A 16,447-nucleotide genomic window follows, 5' to 3' on the forward strand; every position below is an offset into this window, starting at 1 on the left:
TTAAAGATGTATGATTTTAATATTTAATAATGTTATATTTACGTTATTTAAATATCATATTATCATAATAATTAATAACGATGTATGATTCAGGCCTATCTTATAATTAGTGATTAGGACTCGCTTTAATTATCCTGTCATAGGTTTTTTTGTATAACTATATTATTTCTTTAATTCTTCTTGTTTACGGTGAAAACCTATCAAGTGGTTATTATATAGTTGTTTTTATTTCTAATTTATAATAACTTAAATTAAAGTTTTTTATGTCTTGATAAATGAACAATATATACAATATTTGCTCATAATAAAGATTATATTTGTAATCAGTAAGTTACATAAATCCAATATTGGCAGAATGTTTTCTTAATTTTATCGCGTTAAACATTTATTCAGAAATTTAATCCCATTCAAGTGAAGAATCAAGTCTTATTATTTTTTCTTTTGAGCCAGACCAGCCAAGTAACGAACTCGAATTTATAAGTTTTTTAAATTATAAAAATAGAAAAAATATTTATAAACTATAGGTATATAACACAATCCAAACCTCTTCAACCGCTGTTGAACGACTATTTTAATTTGCTGGGCTTATTCATGCTCCATATAGATCTAGTATGTCAGATGTTACTTTTCCTTTTTTTATAAAATCATGCCTGTATATAACAATTAAAACTCAATTAGCAAAATAGCATTAAAAATCGTATCGTAAATAAGTAAAAATCAGCAAAATAAAATTTCGTATACAACATCGGTGAAGCGTGAAACAAATGTATATCTTGCTTTGGATGTTCTTACTGTTCTTAAACATACTAAAAATATATGAAATAGCTAGAACTTTTGAGTCCTAATTATAACCCATTAATATTTATATTCCTCAACAGGCTTCCAATTGTACAAGGAGGAACGATTTCATTTCTTGTACCAACGTTGGCGATTTTGAAACTACCACAATGGAGGTGTCCTTCTATGGGAAGCATAATCGAAATGACATCTTATGATCAAGAAGAACTTTGGAAAGTGCGTATGAGAGAGCTCTCAGGCGCAATAGCCGTGTCAGCTTTGTTTCAGGTTTTTCTTGGATATTCTGGTAAGTGATCGCATTTGCACATTACACGTCATATTATTTACTTAACGATCCGTTTTTGTTGAATCTAAATATTAAATTATTGGGTCTATGTGAATTGAATTATGAGGTTCATTACGTAACACGAATTTTAAATCTAGGTGATTATGTTATGGCTAGTCCCAAATACCAATACTATATCTTCTATACAATCTAAACGTTAGTTAAATGTAGGATATTTATCCATTTTATCTGAATTGTTAAGAACTAATTTCTTTACTAAAAACTAGAAACCAAAAGATAATATAGTGAATAGGCAATATTAATTTACCTTCAACCAATTGTTTCCCTTTTATCTAATTTAAGCTTATTTAATAAACAATCTTAACTTAAATTTAGTTCATAACGCTACGAGTATATATTCTGTGTTAGAGGTTAAAGTTTTGAATACATCTGTATTCTCCTATACTTCTTCCGCCTTTTAATTCATTTATTATTTGACTAATTATTAAATATGTGTCATTAAATATATATTTTTAAGAACAAATTTTAACCAAATAAAAAATTAAATAAAAGATATTTTACACGCGTTATCAATAATATTTAATAAATTATTATAACTGAACTATATAGTAAATATGTGAATAAATTCCCAAGAATACTTGCATAGTGTGAAATTTGATTTGTGTTTCAAATCATCAACATAAAAATCAAATATCAATTATAAATAAATACACATAAAACAGAGGTTACGATATCGTAATAATAGGTACTTTAAAATCATATACCTAGTTAAAAATGTAATATTTGCAGGTCTTATCGGAAAACTGGTTAAGTATGTAACACCATTGACGATCGTTCCGACTGTGTCGCTGGTGGGCCTATCACTGTTCGAGAATGCGGCCGAATCGGCTTCCAAGCACTGGGGCATATCAATGGGGTAACAGCTGTTCAACTTCGTACCAATAAAAATGATATAATTATATAATAGAATAGTGTGTTGGATGTAGAAATAGTTTAGTATCCTATATAATCGAGTTCACCTCAGTAGTTATATGAATACGAGGTCTGACAATTAGGTAATGAAACCGATTGCAAAAATCAAGTACATATATTTAAAAATTATGGTCCTTTTTGAAGTATTCTCATTGGGCAGCTACACACTAAGTCCAACAATTTTTCCAATTGTTGTAAGATTTCTGGAAGTTATTGACTGAAAGCTCCTGGAATACCATCATCATACAACTTAGCATCGTTTTATTTTTAAACTATTTAGATGAATTAAAATTGAACATAATATCCTAGGATGCTATTTGTATATGTTTGAAAAATAAACCTGGGTTGTAATTTACATAGTTTATGACTGACCTTTTGTATCGCAGTATACTTACGTCAAGCGTATTTGATGATATTTAAGATGATATGTATATACCTCCGTTAAGAGTTGGGCTTTATTTTCTTATAATCTATATTGTTATAAGAAAATTTTAATATATTATAAGATGTTTATTTCTGTCAATAAATCCACGAAATTGGTTAATATGGGGGATTGCATTAAATTATTGTAATCGTTACCCCTCATATTTCAAACATTGGATACGGTTAGTTCCATAAATAATAAACAATTAATATTAAAACATTTGCTGTTTTTTGTGTGCAGAACGATCATACTACTGACGTTATTTTCGCAATTTCTGACGAATGTCAAGTTACCGGTTCCGACGTACAACAAAACTAATGGATTTTCAACCACTAAATTTAACGTATTCCAGCTGTTTCCGGTGGGTATCTATTATATATGGCTATATACATAATAATCACTGATGTATAATTATACACTGTATAAACACTCTCTTTGTACATTGGATACCAAAAATAGCCAATTGGAAGTACTCACTAGACGTTCCACCAACGTTAAATGTTTTGTAATCAAATTTAACTAAATATATATATTTTTTTAAATTTATTCTTCAAGAATATAATGAGTTCTACCTATATTCTTCGATAGCTCAAACCTAATATTCATTATTAGTAAAATTTATGATTATTTATATAATATTTTTTATATATTTTTAAATAAGGATGAAGGAAAATATTAATTATGTTCTGACTATATAATATTTTATTTTATTGTTTTTAACTTTTCGTCGTTCGGCTTTTATATAGTAACATAAATAATAATTATTATTATTACGCATTAGAATAAGATAACAATTATAACATTTAACAAAAGTGATACCAATATTATCTGTTTAAAATGTATAACGACTTCATTATAACATTAATTAATTTGTAAGTATTTTTCAATCACTTAAAAAAGTGGTCTAACTATTGATACCGGAAAATGTATTTTGGCAGAAATGATTTTCGATTGTATGAGCTGCAGCGCAAACAATTAATTTTATATATTTATACATTAATAAAATGTATTTATTATTATTATTGAAACCGCCTGAGGCCATAAATTTGTATTTTTATCATTATTATTGAATCCGCCTAAGGCCAAAATTGTTTATCACTACCTCCTAAGGCATATATACATATATATATATATATAATGTTTGCTGTTTGAGTTATTGTTTTTTTTTTCAAAGATATTTTGTTATTTATTGGACTTATGGAGTCATTATTTTTTCATAGATATTTCTTTGTTTATTAGACAGTCATTATTTTCTATTATATAATTATTACATAATTTGTTTTATTCCTTTGTTGTTTGAATATATTGCCAATCAGGCAGTTTTATTATTTTGCCATTATTATATTATAGTATAATTAGCCAGGTAATAAAATTAAAACTGCAATTTATTAGTCTTATTTATCATACAGTCCACCTAGATACAAATTTATTTATTTATACAGCGACAAAGGTTGTTTATTATTGCTGTGGTCACTTTATGCGCCAATAGGTATGATAAAAAAGAGAGACTGAATAAAGATAAATAGAGATGAATAAATTATTGAAAATATACAAAATATAAATTATATAAATTCTGAATATCATATGATACAGCAACAAATGAATGTCTATAAAATTATCATAAGACGATGATTAATAATTATATTTTATGTTTTCATCCCAGGTATTGTTAACTATAACGATTATGTGGATTCTGTGCGCGCTGTTAACCATGTACGACTACTTCCCAACTGGACATCCGGCCAGAACTGATGTCAAGATTCGGATTATAGGTGATTCGTCGTGGTTCCGAGTGCCGTACCCTGGTAATTAAAATACAATTAAATTTACATCACACTTAGGCGAAATTTAGGTATCTACTTATAATAATATACATATCACGTAAGTTATTAGTATAGTAGTATTTATCATATGTTAAAATTTGTGTATTTATGTTGAATTTCAAAGGTCAATGGGGTTGGCCAACCGTCAGCGTAGCCGGTGTAATAGGCATGTTGGCTGGCGTACTGGCGTGTACTGTCGAGTCCATAAGCTACTATCCGACAACAGCTAAAATGTGTGGTATGTATTCAAATAAAATAATTTATAGCTGTTTCATACTTCATGCTTATCCTATTATGTGGTTTTGTAACGGTATATTATAGAGCATTAAGTTTTTTGAGATACATGGGTATAATACTGAAATTAGTGTGGTGCTATACAATGTACACTATTGACCATACAAGAATTGAATATGGTGAACGAAATCTTTGAGGTCCGATAAATAATAAAAGTTTGAGTTAGGTGGGCAGGCAATAAAGTGGGTATGTTGTGGCAATTGTGGCATTTTCAAATTTTTGACAATTAAGTTAAACCTTCAAAAAATAAAAATGATTTCAGACCGAATTTGGTAACAATTACGAACGCGATGTTTAGAATTTCGAAATTTTACGATACTATAGGAAAAAAATCGAGAAAAAAAAAACTAGTTGGTTATGATTTCATACGAGTACATAACATAGATAATATAATTATAACATTAGACTTTCAGAGGACATTAAACTTGCAAGTTTTACTTCTTACACATATATCAGACTAGCAAATCTACGTATCAGGTTTTTACTATTGAATTTTTAAAGTAGATACGCATAAACTGTTCTCAGCAAAAAGTTTTATGTTTCATATTTTAATTTATTAAAATAATTTAAAATAGCTTAAATAATTAATTTATTAAAATGCATAAAACTTGTTTTAAAATAAATATATTCGAGCACAATTAATATTCTCCACTACAAATTCGATGATAAGTAAATATTTTCTGAAATTAAATATAAATAAACTAATAGGTAATACTAATAATAAACCGGTATATAGACTCGTAAATTTTTTACGTGTATAAGACGGAAAACACATAGGTACTAAGTTTGTCGATGGTTACAATAAAAAATAATTATATGAAAAAGAATATTTTTATCAATTTTACTTTGTGAATTTATTCCATAAGAATTTCAAAAAAGTAAACTTAAGTTAGTTTTATCTCAGATATTACAAAATCAAAACCCACAAGTACAGTTACAGGCACGGGGTGGCAAATGAAAATGGTACCTTAGGCAATTTTTTTTTTATTTTAACATTTAATATATATACTTACCAAACAAATAATCATAGCACTAAAAACTTTTTTAGTTAATTTTTAACCTTGTAATTTGCTATTTTAAGGTGGTTAGCTATGCTATATCATCAAATATTAAATATTTTTCAATTTCTTTTTTACTTAAACTTCTAGTATGTCGCAACATTTCTAAAAAATTAATAACATTTGTTCCTATACAATCCACGTAATTTAAAAATTATAATAAACTAAAGTATATTATAACTTACGGAAGTCTAGAAGAGTGAAATAAAGTAAAAAAAAAAATTAAATTTATAGTTACGTATAATTATATAAATGCAGACAATAACTGCGTGGTGGTTATTGCAGTTGACCATCGAAAATGACGATATTACACACGATGTAAAGCAATTAAGTCGATTAGACTGAAAGATAGACTACTAAGAAAGGGAAATAAAGATAATCATAATACACAGATAACATGATAATGAATAACCTGAGAAAACCAACACAAATTAAATTCGACCAATATATTTTTAGAATATTCAACATAACTAAAATGTGTTTAATATTAATTAATATTGATAAATCCCATGTCATCTGGTGGTATATGAACTAATCAGCTATGGTGGTCAGCAACAACGACCATGAAATGAAAAAAAAAGAAAAATATTTTCTAAGTGGTTAGCTCCACTAACCACCATGCAATAAGCAGAAAAATTAAGTGGTCAGCTGTTAGGGTTGCCAACTTCAAATTAGGAAAATACCGGCCCAAAGCCCAAGGTACAAAAAAAAGGTCATAATTTTCTTATTACTAATTCGGCTTTAACCGTATCCACCCCTTAACAATTACGTTCGTTTGTCCACTAACTATTATTATAATTATTCACGTGTCATCAAAAAAATTGTTTAAATTAAATCCATTCTTTTATTTGTAGATAATAAATATTAACAAAATAACAATGCTTTTGTTGATAAAAAATTAAAAATAATAAGTAAATTGAATACAGTTGGTAATGTTTTGTAATAAGTTAAACTAATATAATAACATTGCTTTTGTTATTTTAAATAATATAAAAATGAAAATAGCTTGGAAAATAGTATTATATTAAATATTGTAGAAATTATTTCTTAAACTTGTACTTCGTACACAGTCTCGCTGCAGCTAGCAAATCTGTTTGGTCCTTAACAAAGTCAAAAAATTCAGAACACGAGAACAGAAGATTATTTTGGATAACGAGTTCTGCTTTTACCGTATCAACACCAAGCCTGTTTCTTTCTTCTGTCCATAAACCATTCATATGACTGAATATTCGTTCGACAAAAGCATTACTACATGGTACTGAATATACATATCTCACAATGCTTTTTAAATTTGGAACTTCCACAGATGACATTTGGAAAAATTTTATCCATTTTTCAGAGCTAGTTAACTCACAATTATTAAGCACGTTATCTGGCATTAATTTTAATAAATTAATTTCATCGTAAAGTTCATTTTCATTCACTTGAATTCCAATACATTTTGCTAGAATTGATAACTCCATTATACTTGGTATTTTATTATGTAATTTTAAACACGTAAATAATTTGAACGGAGAACTTTCAAAATTAAACCACTTTTCAAGATAATCAATAGCCCGTTGATAAGTAAGAAGTGCACTCGTCTTAAATTCATTTTTCTCAGTTAATGTTAGACCATTTAATGTAGTTGTAACAGTTATTCCAAAAAACTCGTCATTTTTACGATTTGAGATTTGATTTCTCAAGTCATTCATTATATCAAATACATCAGTTGCATTTAAATTTTTTTTCTCTAACATCAATATAGACTTTTGAAATACTGATAAAATGTGGTGAACAAACCAGATATAGCATTCACTGAGGGTTAGCTGCTTTGAAAGTCCATCAACTTGGTCTTTAATAAATTTCCAAATTATTCTATCACAATTATTTTTACCTTTTTTTAAAAAATATATTTTAATCGCACTCCAATTTAGAATTAAACGATCGACAGCCGTATATAAACTGAGCCACCTGACGGAAATATGACGTAATACGTTATGAAAATCTTGTTGAACAAATTCAAAACAGTCCTTAAGTTCCGTTATTCTTTTAGCACTAATAGAAAACTCATTAAAAACTTTTATTACTAATGTTTCAACGTCATATTTTAACAATTTTAGACTATGCTTAGCTGTATTATGCAGTACATGACAATTACAATTAGCTTTTATTATGGATGGTTTTTTTTTTAACAATTTTTCGTAAACAGAACAATTTTTGCCATAATTCACTGAAGCGTTATCTGCTCCAAAAGCCGTGATATTTTGAATATCTAAGCCAAAATTTTCAATAGCACGTAAAATAGTGTTAAAAATTGATTCAGAAGTTTCATCGGGTTCTTCATAAAAATCCAAAAGATAATCTTTAGCCCCTTTTTCTAAGTCAAAAAATCTCACTGCCAAAGGAAAAAATTTGCGATTGCCTTTATTTGATGCATCAGTTGATAAAGAAAACGGTAAATTTATTGGATATTTAAGTTTTTTAAGGGGAACTTCGATTGCAAAAGGACAAAGCACATTTTGTACAAGAGCTTCCATCTTTGTTCTACCAAGTCTAATTTTTTTGGCCAAAGTAGCATCACTAAAATGTTTTAATTCCAATTTTACGCCACAATCAGTTGATAAATAGCTATGATGATGCTTAACACAGTGAAAACACTTACTAAGTTCTATCGCGGCAACTGCGTCATTCTCTTTTATGTCTTGAGTAACAAAATAATTTTTTATTACCGCTGATTTTTGTCTACTTTGGACAGTTGAAATATGTTTTTTCGAATTTGAATGGGACTGAACTGCGTTAACGCCGTCATATTTTACACTAAATACATTCATACAATAAATACAACGAGCCTTATTTATATCGTCATGTTTAGCAAGCCAATTAGAAAATCTAGAGTCTTTCATCCAATTGTCATTGAATATACAATTTCGTAAACGTCTCTTTTTTAATGGGGTGGTTGGTTTATCGTAATTATTAGAATCACTGTCACTCATTTTAACAAATAAAAATGGATACAAAATAAACACACAAACCCGATCGAAATACGTACATACTACACTGTGATGCACTGACGCCAACGGGAAACTAAATACTAAATTTACTGATTGTGTTGTAACATTAAATATATATTGTATAATTCGTAATATCGTATCATAAGTTTATAAATACTATTCTAAAAGACTACTAATAATAATATTGTCGTGCCGATGAGGAATACCGAGAATTGCCGACTTCGATAGTTATCATATCGTAAATTAGGTTTTACCATTGATTATAATTTATAATTTAAAAATACCACGAACTATGATTATGATCATAGTTCGTGATAAATACTAGTATTTATAATCAATACAAGTTTATTAAATTCTCTTGCATTTTATAAACACACCAATACTAATTATTATTATTTTTCTTACAAGTTAAAACTCAATGATAAATTTTAAATTACCGGTTTTTTAAAGGCCGGTAGAGGGTTGTTACCGGCAACCGGCCATCAACCTTAATTTCCGGCTAGGCCGGTCAAAAACCGGCCGGTTGGCAACCCTATCAGCTGTACTAGCCACCATGCCGGAAAGAGGTAAAAAAAATGTTAATGATGATATTTTTATAGAAATTATAAACACAAACCACATAATATTATGTAGACAATAAAGGATATTTAAAGTTAGGGAATAAATACATTTATTTATGTGTTTAAATATTAGGAGCTCCACCACCACCGGTACATGCTATCAACAGAGGAATTGGATTCGAGGGACTCGGAACAGTATTCGCTGGAATTATGGGAAGTGGAAATGGTACCAATACGTTTGGGGAAAATGTTGGCGCGATTGGTGTCACAAAGGTGACATAAAAAATTATACAAGATGTCATCCCGTATTTATTGTTATATTCTCGTCTTGCAAATCCATAACAGCAAGTTTACTTTAGAATAACATATTTTAGGAAAAACCTATTAAGTTAAATTAGTTTTAATATTGAAATTAGTTTTGACATGTTTTTATTAAATTTAAAGTTAAGAAAATTATACGTTAATAACATTTATAAGGAAGATACAACAATGCAGATATAGAGTTCTTATAAACAAATATTGATATTTTCTTAAAAATTGTATTAATTTTATTAATCCTAAGTTTATTTATGTAGATTGGCAGTAGGCGTGTAATACAATACGCCAGTGCATTGATGTTAATTCAAGGCGTTGTCAATAAATTTGGAGCAGTTTTTATAATCATTCCTGAGCCTATTGTAGGAGGCATGTTTTGCATTATGTTTGGAATGATAAGTGCATTTGGTAATAATTATAATATTTATAACGTTTATTTAAATTTAACTGATTTATTTTTTGAACAACATAAGATAATATTTTTTATATCTTGAACTGTATTTAAAATTTTTAGTTTTAATACTTTAAAATGTATCTTTATCAATTGCTTTACAGTCAATACTTAATTATTTCATGAAAAAAAAATGGTAGTTAAAAATACAAACTTCGGCTGCCGTGGTATCGTAAAACGACCAACGATAGTTACAGAACATTAATTAGTTAAATTATATTGACATCATTTGTTATAAATATAAGTACTGTAATAAGTATAAATCCCTATAACGGAACTTTTAACCTAAAAACACATTTATCACTAGTCTATAAATTACATAATTACATTCACAATGTTTTCAGTTTTATTACATTTATATTTATTTACAATTAACTTTTGATTGGTTTTATAGGTTTGTCAGCTCTGCAATACGTTCAGTTGAACTCGTCGAGGAATTTGTATATCATTGGATTTTCAATGTTCTTTTCACTGGTAAGTGCATTACGTATTTACATTTTTTAATTAATTTACCCAAAAACAAAAACTAAACAACAAATGAAAACCAATTTTTTTATTTTATAAAAGTTTAAGCATTTAAGTATATAATTGTTGATAGTTAATTGTACCTAATATTTTGATCCTATCTTTCTAAAATTAAAGTTATAAATTTCCCAAATTTGTCATTATATATGTGGTCTAAGTATAAAAACAATGGTATAAGTACCTGGTGTATTAGATGTCAGCATGTCATAGTCTTTAGACATAATTATGGAGTTACTGACTTGTCGTTGAAGATAAAACAGATTTTATTGTACCTAATCAATTCAGACTATTCCAATACAGTAATACTTACTAAAAATGTGTCTACCGTACAGTGTATTACTATTTACTATTAGGTGCCTTGCCCGACTTAGTTTTCAATTTATTTAAAATAAATAGCAGTCTTTAGTATGAGCATAAATTTTGTAACATAAAACTTAAAAAATTATAAGACTTAATAAAGAAGAATCATCTATTTTATTATTTAATATTTTTTTTATTATTATTATTTATTTATTTATTTACGGGTAAAAAACCCAATTACATAAAAATTATAATTTAGTACATATAAAATATAATATAACATTTGATAAATAAACATTTGAAAAAATAAAATAAAATTAATGAATAACTAAGATACTTAATAATCTAATAATACAAAAACACAGAAAAATAGTAAAAATAACATTGAAAATTATTATTTTTTAAAAAAATAATACAAGAATCTTTTCTAAGATCTTTAAAAAAATGTAAGAGATTTAAAAATATAGGTACATATGTTACCTTAATCATAATGAAGTGACCTCGAAATATTGAATTTAAAACCAATAAATTGAAAAAATTGTTTTAAACCGCTTCAATGCGATTATAAATGCCAATAGCATTGGAGTTCCAAATAATTGTAGCGTATTTTAAATGAGACCCGACAATGGAAATAAAATGGATATTAACTTCTAGAATTAATTGAATTTGTTTTTGAAACTAATTTGTTCTAAAAGCACAAGGTAATCAACTATAAATGATGAAGTAATAAAACAATTTAACCATTAAGCACTTTAAATCATTTATTTAATGAAATTATTAGAAAAAATAAAACTTTTATTATATCTTAAATGAGGAAAATTTTCATTTACAAGATAAATATCTAAAAAAAATATTTTGAACGCTAAATAGGTTGATTTTGACAGCAACTATCTGAACACCAAGTTAAAGAAGCATACAGAATATGGGGACGTACTAAAGCATAATATAATATTCTTTTATTGCTGAACTGTCATTAAAATATTACACCTACGTTTTTATAGTTTCAGTTGTATAAAATATGTATTACGAATATAATCTATATTATGATTAGTGAAAGATAGTTTTTTATTAAATAAAACTGCTAGGTCTTTAACAGTGGCGGATTAACCTTCACGGAGCCCTGAGGTACGCTTAGTGTTTACAGCCCCTTTTGTCCATTTTTTGAGAATAAAAATAAAATAAACAAATATTCCACTTGAGCCTCACGAGCCTAGTGGTTAATCCACCACAGGTCTTTAATAATATTTTTATGCGTTAGAATTGTCTTATAAATAGCCTAATTAAAATGGAGTTTTTTTAAAAGAATACGACATAATGGATTCATCTATATTTAAAGAAATTCCATTATTGTTGCACCATTTATAAACATTATCTAAGTCAACTGGAGATAAGTGATCAGCTTGGGATTAACAAATAATACATTATTAAATCAGGTATACAATTTTCGTATTTTACAATATAGACACGATTGGTTAGAATGGAGTTTATTCACGATTGTAAAGGATCTCTAAAATCATATAATTTTAGTGAACACTATTGGAAGCTTTTTCAACATTTCTATAAATCACGTATACATGGATTTTAAGGACAAATAAATCTAAAATTTATTGTATAAACACTATAAACTATAAGAATACTTAAATTAATTATGATTGATCGCTTTGGTCAAAAGCCATGTTGATTATTCATACGAATATGTTTATAAAGTGAAAAAATAATTTTGCTTTTAAGATTAAATAATTTTCAGGAAGAATAAAAATCTTAGATATTGGTTGATAATTGGTGACAGGATTTATCACCTTTTTTCAAAATAGGTGATATTAATGAAAACTCCCATTTGTTTATTCAATAGTTCAATACAAACAGGTATAAATATACCTGTTTGTATTTAATTAATTATTAAATTAAAAGATTACAATTGGTAATAAAATTAATACAATTTCTTTTAAAAATTTCAAATTTGGAGGAAATATTATCAGGACCCGTGGAAAAATTTGATTTAATGGACCACCTCCATGAGACAAATATTTATTAAATTAATGAGTTAAATAATTAAAATAATATACTTTAAAAAGTGTTGTTTAAATATATTAAAAATATCAATAAATCAGAGCTAGCTTCAAAATTATTATATTACATAGAAGCATTCAATTGCTTAGTTAAGTTTGGCAAATTATATTTTGCAAAAATATTTTGGGTTAACTTTGACTAAACATTGAGTTTTATTAATAAATAATGTATAATCAAAATATCTTGTAGTTTTATATTTTTCACGAATATTATAAAAATGTAAATAGGATGAGAGTGTCATTAAAGTTTTAAAAATTTGGTGTGCTTTTGGTTTTACATTAATTAAAATTATTAGCTGTTTACTTAACCAAGAAGAATAGAGATAACTTATGTTTACGAATTTTTGAAATAAAATTACTTATTGCATAATTAATGTAGGAGTAAAAAATATTCTTAGAAAATATTCTAATCAGTAAAGTATTTATTGGTATATGTTCCACTAAGTGATAGATGAAACAAATCAACAGGAACAATAAAAGGCATATTAATCAATAAAGAATTGAATAAGACAAAATCAAGGATAATTTTTTTTTTATTATTATTGTAAATATGATTATATTAAAAAAAGTTTAAATATGATAAGTTATTAGTAGAGCCCGGATTTATATGCATTTAAAAAGTGTCAAATATGATGCAAATATGCAAAGAAAAAGTGGCTAAATATGCAATTATATGCATTATTTTAAACTTTAAAAAATGTGTTTTTTTTTTTAAAAAACCCATACTTTTACCCAAAGAAAATTCTAAATATTTTATCAAAAACAAAAAAAAAATTGAAAATATCCACTGCTATATATTAAATCAATCTACAACTTTTAGGAAACTTAAAAAAGAGAATACAAATAAAAAAAAACTAAAATCCTCTATAAATATTTTAGATCATTTGAAATTACTCTCAAAAAATAATAGATAACTTAAAAAAATTACAAATATTTTAAAAATTAAATATTTTAAACATTAGTAAATAATAATATAAATTTTAAAACTTGTCAGAACAATATAATTAAAATATTAAAATAGGTTCTTTTAATAATTTTCAAAACAGTGAACAATAATATATTTTTCCATATTTTCTGATGTCATTGAAGTTCTTTTTTCAGTTAGAATTGATTTATATGTACTAAACGACCTTTCCACATCCACCGAAGTTATTGGTGCAAACTTCATACATGAACACATAGAAGGAGTTAAGTTTGATGGCATGATACTGTTTTCTTTCCCTGACAAAATTGCTGTTATCTGCTTCGCGGTTTGGAATCCAACATTTTTTTCAATTAAATAAAACAATTTTTCTTGAATTATTTTTCCTTTTTGTCCTGGTACTTTTTCCATAGCCAAAATAACATTATTTACAATTTGAGTAGAATCACACAAAGTTAAACTAGAATGTTCCAAATTTTTTATACTTTTCACTAGTATAAAAAAATGAGATTGAATAAATGTAAGGTCACTTTTAACAGATTCCAAATTTAGCATATTAATACATTTTTGTATACTAACAACATTTTTATCTTCTAATTTCTCTAAAATTATTTTAAGATCATCAAAATGATCTGCACAAAAATTAGCTGCTTTAATCCATGTCCCCCATCTGGTTAGTATTGGTTCTGGCGGCAAAGGTATACTGGGCATTATTTCTTTGTATACATCTACTCTCTGAGGTGCTTTAAGAAATACTTTTTTTAAATTACTTACCAAAGTATTTACATTGGGGTACATTTCTCTAACTTTTTCTGCTAGACGCTGGATCATATGAGCAAGACATGAAATGTGTATCATATTAGGAAAAAATACGTTTAGTGTTTTACCAGCTTTCATCATATATGGCGCTGCATCGGAACATAAAAGTAATACTTTTTCATCATTCCCACCATGAGGCCACAATATTCTTAAGCTGTCATTTACAAAGCGAGAAATTGTCGAATGATTAGTTTTATCTAATTTTTTGCATGAAATTAAAAACGGTTTACTAGGATTTTGTTCATTTAAAACACCAACTAAAAGGTTTGCAATATAACTACCGTTGATATCTGTAGTTTCATCAACGATTAAATATATATACGAGTCCCCAATTTTTTCTCGAATTTTTTCAATTGTTCTTACATAACATGGATGTAAGAAAGACTTTCGTAAAGTGCTTTCATCAGGAATGTGTTTTTTTGTATGATTTTGTAAAAAATCGCGGAAGACTGGATTTTGTAGCTTAAACCAAGGTATATTTGCTGCTATGAGGCTCAAACACAAATCTTCATTAAAACTTGATGTTTTTGGTTTGGTTTCATCTCCCAACAACATTTGTTTACTATTGTTAGAACTTTTTTTCAAACATTTCAAATGAAACTCGGTAGTTACATGTTGCGTTATTTGAAATTTTTTGTTACAACGCACCTGGCGATCACAAACTTGACAATAAACTACTAATCCACTAGTGGTAAATACAGTTTTGTCACGATTGTAAAACTCAACCCATCGAGGTATGGATGAACTCAAATTAGATTTAATTTTTGGCATTTTGTCTTTTTTTCAAACGAGGCAAAACACACACAACTGCGGACACACACATTGACAGACGAACGATGGTCGATAACTGCGTATTAAATATTAATTAATTGATATCGTGTCGGGTGGTGGCTATTATTAGGTGCCGGTCGACATGGCAGCCGAGAATTTCCGACCGCCGGTATATTGGAATTTAACAAAAGCAGATTTATAAATATAACTTATATAACGATAAGCGAATACACGATGTCGATGTGATTATTTATAAAATGATATCGACATAGTAAGCTGAGACGCGAGTGTATATTTATTAGTGGTTAATTATTAAAAACCCATTAAATATTCATGTTATATGCATTTATGAACAAATATGCAATAACCCTCGAAATATGCAAAATATGCAATATAAAATTTGGAGTTTAAATTCGGCGTGTTATGAATCGTGGACATTTTAAAACCCCATAGACGTGCATACACTTAGTGCAAACATGCAAATGCATATAAATCCGGGCTCTAGTTATTAGTATGTATCGGGGTTACTACAAGTTTAATGTAGATTGTAATCACGTAATAATAAAAATCAGTATTAGAATGTTATTTAAGAAGTTTTTCGTAGTCAGTATAGACACATAAATTAGAACGATTGGGTATAAATTATTAGAACCATTAGGTATAAATGTATAATTAGGTATAATAAGAGTAAAAACTGTTCTGATGTTATAAATATACGAATAATACGGATTATAATTTGATTGGATAAAAAGGAATTTCGGATAGCGATAAGAACTCCAATGACTTTAGATAAAGAACTCAGACTTTATGTCATGTCTAAATATAACTTATCAAATTAGGCCTATTTCATATGATTTAACATTAATCGTGAGCAACGTTTCAGTGAAAATGAACCCATCATGTTATTTAGGTTTCAAACATTTTGATAGTTTTTACGAAAATTTAAATCCAAGCTAATTAAAATTTATTTTGAATTTACAATTAAACAGGATTAAATCGCATGAACGTAATTGTCTATCAAGTACTTCAGGTATTAAATAATTTTCATTAAACAATTGAGATATTAA

General features: G+C 27.2%; 1 protein-coding gene across 2 annotated transcripts in view; it reads left to right on the forward strand.

The window, feature by feature from the left end:
• The window catches only part of LOC132926709 (solute carrier family 23 member 2), a 36,082-nt gene that overhangs the window by 10,337 nt on the left and 9,298 nt on the right, over window positions 1-16,447 (forward strand). For both annotated transcript variants that reach the window (XM_060991109.1, XM_060991108.1), the window contains 8 exons: window positions 879-1,084; window positions 1,874-2,000; window positions 2,721-2,841; window positions 4,144-4,285; window positions 4,428-4,541; window positions 9,342-9,481; window positions 9,784-9,931; window positions 10,369-10,448. In XM_060991109.1, the coding sequence (XP_060847092.1) occupies window positions 879-1,084; window positions 1,874-2,000; window positions 2,721-2,841; window positions 4,144-4,285; window positions 4,428-4,541; window positions 9,342-9,481; window positions 9,784-9,931; window positions 10,369-10,448 (1,078 nt within the window). The remainder of the gene's footprint in view (window positions 1-878; window positions 1,085-1,873; window positions 2,001-2,720; window positions 2,842-4,143; window positions 4,286-4,427; window positions 4,542-9,341; window positions 9,482-9,783; window positions 9,932-10,368; window positions 10,449-16,447) is intronic.

This window comes from Rhopalosiphum padi, chromosome 3, assembly GCF_020882245.1.
Source record: "Rhopalosiphum padi isolate XX-2018 chromosome 3, ASM2088224v1, whole genome shotgun sequence".
NCBI lineage: Eukaryota > Metazoa > Arthropoda > Insecta > Hemiptera > Aphididae > Rhopalosiphum > Rhopalosiphum padi.